This window comes from Rhincodon typus, chromosome 5, assembly GCF_021869965.1.
Source record: "Rhincodon typus isolate 14 chromosome 5, sRhiTyp1.1, whole genome shotgun sequence".
Classification (NCBI taxonomy): domain Eukaryota; kingdom Metazoa; phylum Chordata; class Chondrichthyes; order Orectolobiformes; family Rhincodontidae; genus Rhincodon; species Rhincodon typus.
The window spans coordinates 1226407-1230736 of NC_063336.1; the positions used below are offsets into that span (position 1 = coordinate 1226407).

The 4330-nt window shown below is 50.0% G+C and overlaps 1 protein-coding gene across 1 annotated transcript in view; it reads left to right on the forward strand.

Moving 5' to 3' along the window:
• LOC125483088 (dynein axonemal heavy chain 14-like) overlaps positions 1-4330 on the forward strand; it is a 13312-nt gene that overhangs the window by 750 nt on the left and 8232 nt on the right. Inside the window, exon 3 of the mRNA XM_048596613.1 lies at positions 1792-1988. Within this exon, the coding sequence (XP_048452570.1) occupies positions 1792-1988 (197 nt within the window). The remainder of the gene's footprint in view (positions 1-1791; positions 1989-4330) is intronic.

Below are 4330 nucleotides of genomic sequence, written 5' to 3' on the forward strand. Positions count from 1 at the left end.
ACTGACCCTCCGACAGTGCAGCACTCCCTCTGTACTGACCCTCCGACAGTGCAGCACTCCCTCTGTACTGACCCTCCGACAGTGCAGCACTCCCTCAGCACTGACCCTCCGACAGTGCGACGCTCCCTCAGCACTGACCCTCCGACAGTGAGGCTCTCCCTCAGTACTGACCCTCCGACAGTGCGGCTCTCCCTCAGCACCGACCCTCCGACAGTGCGGCACTCCCTCAATACTGACCCTCTGACAGTGCGGCGCTCTCTCAGCACTGACCCTCCGACAGTGCGGCACTCCCTCAGTACTGACCCTCTGACAGTGCGGCGCTCCCTCAGCACTGACCCTCTGACAGTGCAGCACTCCCTCAGTACTGACCCTCCGACAGCGCAGCCCTCCCTCAGCACTGACCCTTCGACAGTGCGGCGCTCCCTCAGCACTGACCCTCCCAAAATTAGAAACCATCAAAAGGTGAGGGAGTAGATGAACTTTAAGTGTAAATTTGCAAGTAATATCAAGATGGACAGTAAGAGCTTATTTAATCTACAAAAAGAAATAGAGAATGAGACTGGGGAAATATCAATCGGGAACCAGGAACTGAATAAATATTTTGCATCAGTCTTCACAGCAGGAGACACTAATAGCATTCCAAGATTACGAAATATTCCTGGGGCAAAAAAAAACAAACAAAATAAATATAATAACTGTCAATAGAGAAAAAATACGAAGGAAACTGACGAGGCTAAGATCCAATAGGTCCCTTGGACCTGATGGGATGTATCCCAGGATTTTAAAGGAAGTAACTACAGAGATCAGGGAGGCACTGGGAGTAATCTTCCAAAATTCGTTGGATTCTGGAAAAGTCCTAGAGGATTCGAAAACTGCTAATGTTTGTTTAAGAAGGGAAGGACACAAAATAAACAGCCATTGGCCAATTAATATAATGTCAGTTATTGGGAAAATGTTAGAGTCTAATCTAAAGTATGTAACAGCAGAGCATTTAGAAACATGGTCCAGCAGCATCAACGTGGCTTCATAAAGGGGAAATTCATGCCTGACAAATCTACCAGGATTCTTTGAGGAAGTAACAAGCAGGATAGATAAAGGGGAAGCAGTGGATGTAATATATTTGGATTTTCAGCAGGCATTTGATAAGGTATCACATGTTAAGTGACTTAATAAGAGCCCATGATGTTGGAGGTAATATGTCAGCATGGAGAGAGGATTGGCTAACTAATAGAAGACAGATCACTCCTGGGGCCACAATAATTTACGATGAAGTCTTGGATGGAGAAAGTGAATGGCCAAGTTTGTGGATAACATAAAGACAGGTGGGAAGGTGAGTGGTGAGGATGACACAAAGAATCTGCAGAAGGATATAGACAGGTTAAGTAAATGGGCAAAAACTTGGCAGATGGAATATAATGTGGGAAAATATTTACTTTGGCAGGAAGAATAGAGGAGCTGAATGTTATTTAACAGAGGAAAGACAGATGGGTTTTGAAGTCCTTGTGCATGAATCAATAGCATCCAAGTCTTCAGGTCGAGAAGAATGAGGGGTGAACTTCACCTACAGGCTCTCTCTCTCACTTCACCATGCTTCCTCTACCCATCACATTCTGGTCAATGTCTGGTTCTCACCCACACTGTCACTGCACATAGTCTTGGCAAAACCCATATGAATCATCTGACAATTTTCAATCCTGCCCGATTACTGCTCACCAGCAGCTCCCTCTGCCCGCTGCCTCGGGTTTGACCCTCTTCCAGCTTTTCTCAATGTCAATTCCTTCTCTTTACCAGGTTATGATTCCTTGGTAAACTCAGCGCTGCTGGCTATTCTGCGGCAGGAGATTGATCGATTTAACCGGCTACTGTCGGTGGCTTGTTCCTCCCTCCACTCCCTATGCCTTGCAGTGAAGGGACAGATCATCCTGACAGATGCTCTCGAGGAGACCTACAACTCCTTCCTCAGCATGAAGATGCCCAAGCTTTGGCAGGTAACATATTGCATATTGTTCGGACATGGTCAACCCATAAAACCTGCAAAAGACAGAGGGATTGGGTCAGAGATAATAAACTTCAAAAGGACACAGGTTGGTGGAGAAACAGAGAAACCGAGAAACCTAATGCAGAAGAATGTAAGGTGATTAATTTTGGTGAAACAATAAATATTACGCAGACCAGGCTTGAACATGGTGGAATCAACAGAGTGTGGAGCTGGATGAACACAGCAGGCCAGGCAGCATCAGAGGAGCAGGAAAGTTAACGTTTCGAGTCAGGACCCTTCTTCAGAAATGGGGAAGCGGGAGAGGGAACTGGGAAATAAATAGAGAGAGGAGGGGTGGGGCTGGGGAAAAGTAGGTGGTATGGTGATATGTTGGATGCAGGTAGGGAGTAGTAGGGATTGGTGGGAAGGAAGGGTAGGGTGGATATGTGGGAAAGAAGATGGTCAGGTCAAGGAGGCGGGGTTGGGAGGGAGGGTTGGTCATGGGATGAGGCCAGGGGTGGGGAGATTTTAAAACTGGTGAATTCCATGTTTAGGCCATCGGGCTGTAGGTTCCCGAGGCGGAATATGAGGTGCTGCTCCTCCAGTTTGTGGGTGGCGTCATGGTGACACTGGAGGAGGCCCAGGATGGACATGTCACCCAGGGAGTGGGAGGGGGAGTTGAAATGGTTTGCGACTGGAAGGTGATGTCGTTTGACATGTACAGAGTGCAGGTGCTCTTTGAAAACGGTTCACAAGTCTACATTTGGTCTCACCGATGTAGGAGGCCACATCGGGAGCACCAGATGCAATAGACCACATTGACAGATGTGCAGGTGAACTTCTGTCTGATGTAGAAGGTTTGTTTTGGGCCTTGAATGGAGGTGAGGTGGGGAGGGGTAGAGGCAGGTGCAGCACTTCCTGCGGTTGCAGGAAAAGGTGCCGGTATGGTGGGGTTAGTGGGGAGTGTGGAGCCGCCGAGGGAGTTGTGGAGAGAGCGATCTCTATGAAAAGCAGATAGGGGTGGGGAGGGAAATATATCTTTGGTTATAGGGTCGGATTGTAGGTGGCAGAAGTGGCGGAGAATGATGCATTGGATACAGAGGTTGGTGGGGTGGTATGTGAGGACCAGGGGAATTCTGTCTTTGTTTTTGTTGGGGGGAGGGGATGTGAGAACAGAAGTGTGGGATATGCAAGAGATGCGGTTGAGGGCATTTTCGATCACCAGAGGGTAGAAAATGCGGTTCTTGAAATAGGAGGACATCAGGGATGTACGGGAGTCGAACGCCTCATCTTGGGAGCAGACGTGGCGGAGGTAGAGGAATTGGGTAATATTGGGTAATATTAAGATAACATTCTTGCAGGAAGGTGGGTGGGAGGAGGTGTATTCTAGGTAGCTGTGGGAGTCAGTGGGTTTGAAATAGATATCAGTTTCCAGGTGGTTACCAGAGATGGAGACAGAGAGGTCCAGGAAGGAGAGAGAAGTATCAGAGATGGGCCAAGTGAACTTAAGGTTGGGGCGAAAGCTGTTAGTGAAGTTGAAGAACTGTTCAAACTCCTCGTGGGAGCATGAGGCAGTGCCGATACAGTCATCAATGTAACGGAGGAAGAGGTGGGGGATAGGGCCAGCGTACCTGTACAAGAGGGACTGTTCCAAGTATCCTACAAAGAGGCAGGCATAGCTTGGGCCCACGTGGGTACCCATGGCCACCCCCTTTGTCTGTAGGAAGTGAGAGGAATTGAAAGAGAAGTTGTTGAGGGTGAGGACGAGTTCGGCTAAGCAGATGAGGGTGTCAGTGGAGGGGGACTGGTTGGGCCTGCGGGACAGGAAGAAGCGGAGGGCCTTTAGGCCATCTGTATGGGGTATGCAGGTGTATAGGAATTGGATGTCCATAGTGAGGGTGAGGTGTTGAGGACCAGAGAATTGGAAGTCTTGTAGGAGGTGGAGGGCGTGGGTGGTGTCACAGACGTAGGTGGGGGAGTTCCTCAACCACCACCTCAGAACCCAACCTGATCTAGGACCTCCATCTCACTGTGCCCAGCACCATTCACCATACAGTTACCTCGGCCTCTCCCGCTGATAACACCAACCACGGCACTTCCACCGACACCATCCGCGTCACTTCCGCTGCCACCGACCATACTGCTGCTGCCACTGGTACCACCGTGCCAACACCACCAACACCACTCGCACCACCAACGCCACTCCCAAAGCCAACACCGCTCCCACCGCCAACACCGCTCCCACCGCCAACACCACTCCCACAGCCAACACCGTTCCCACCGCCAAAGCCACTCCCACTGCCAACACCACTCCCACCGCCAACACCACTCCCACCGCCAACACCACTCCCA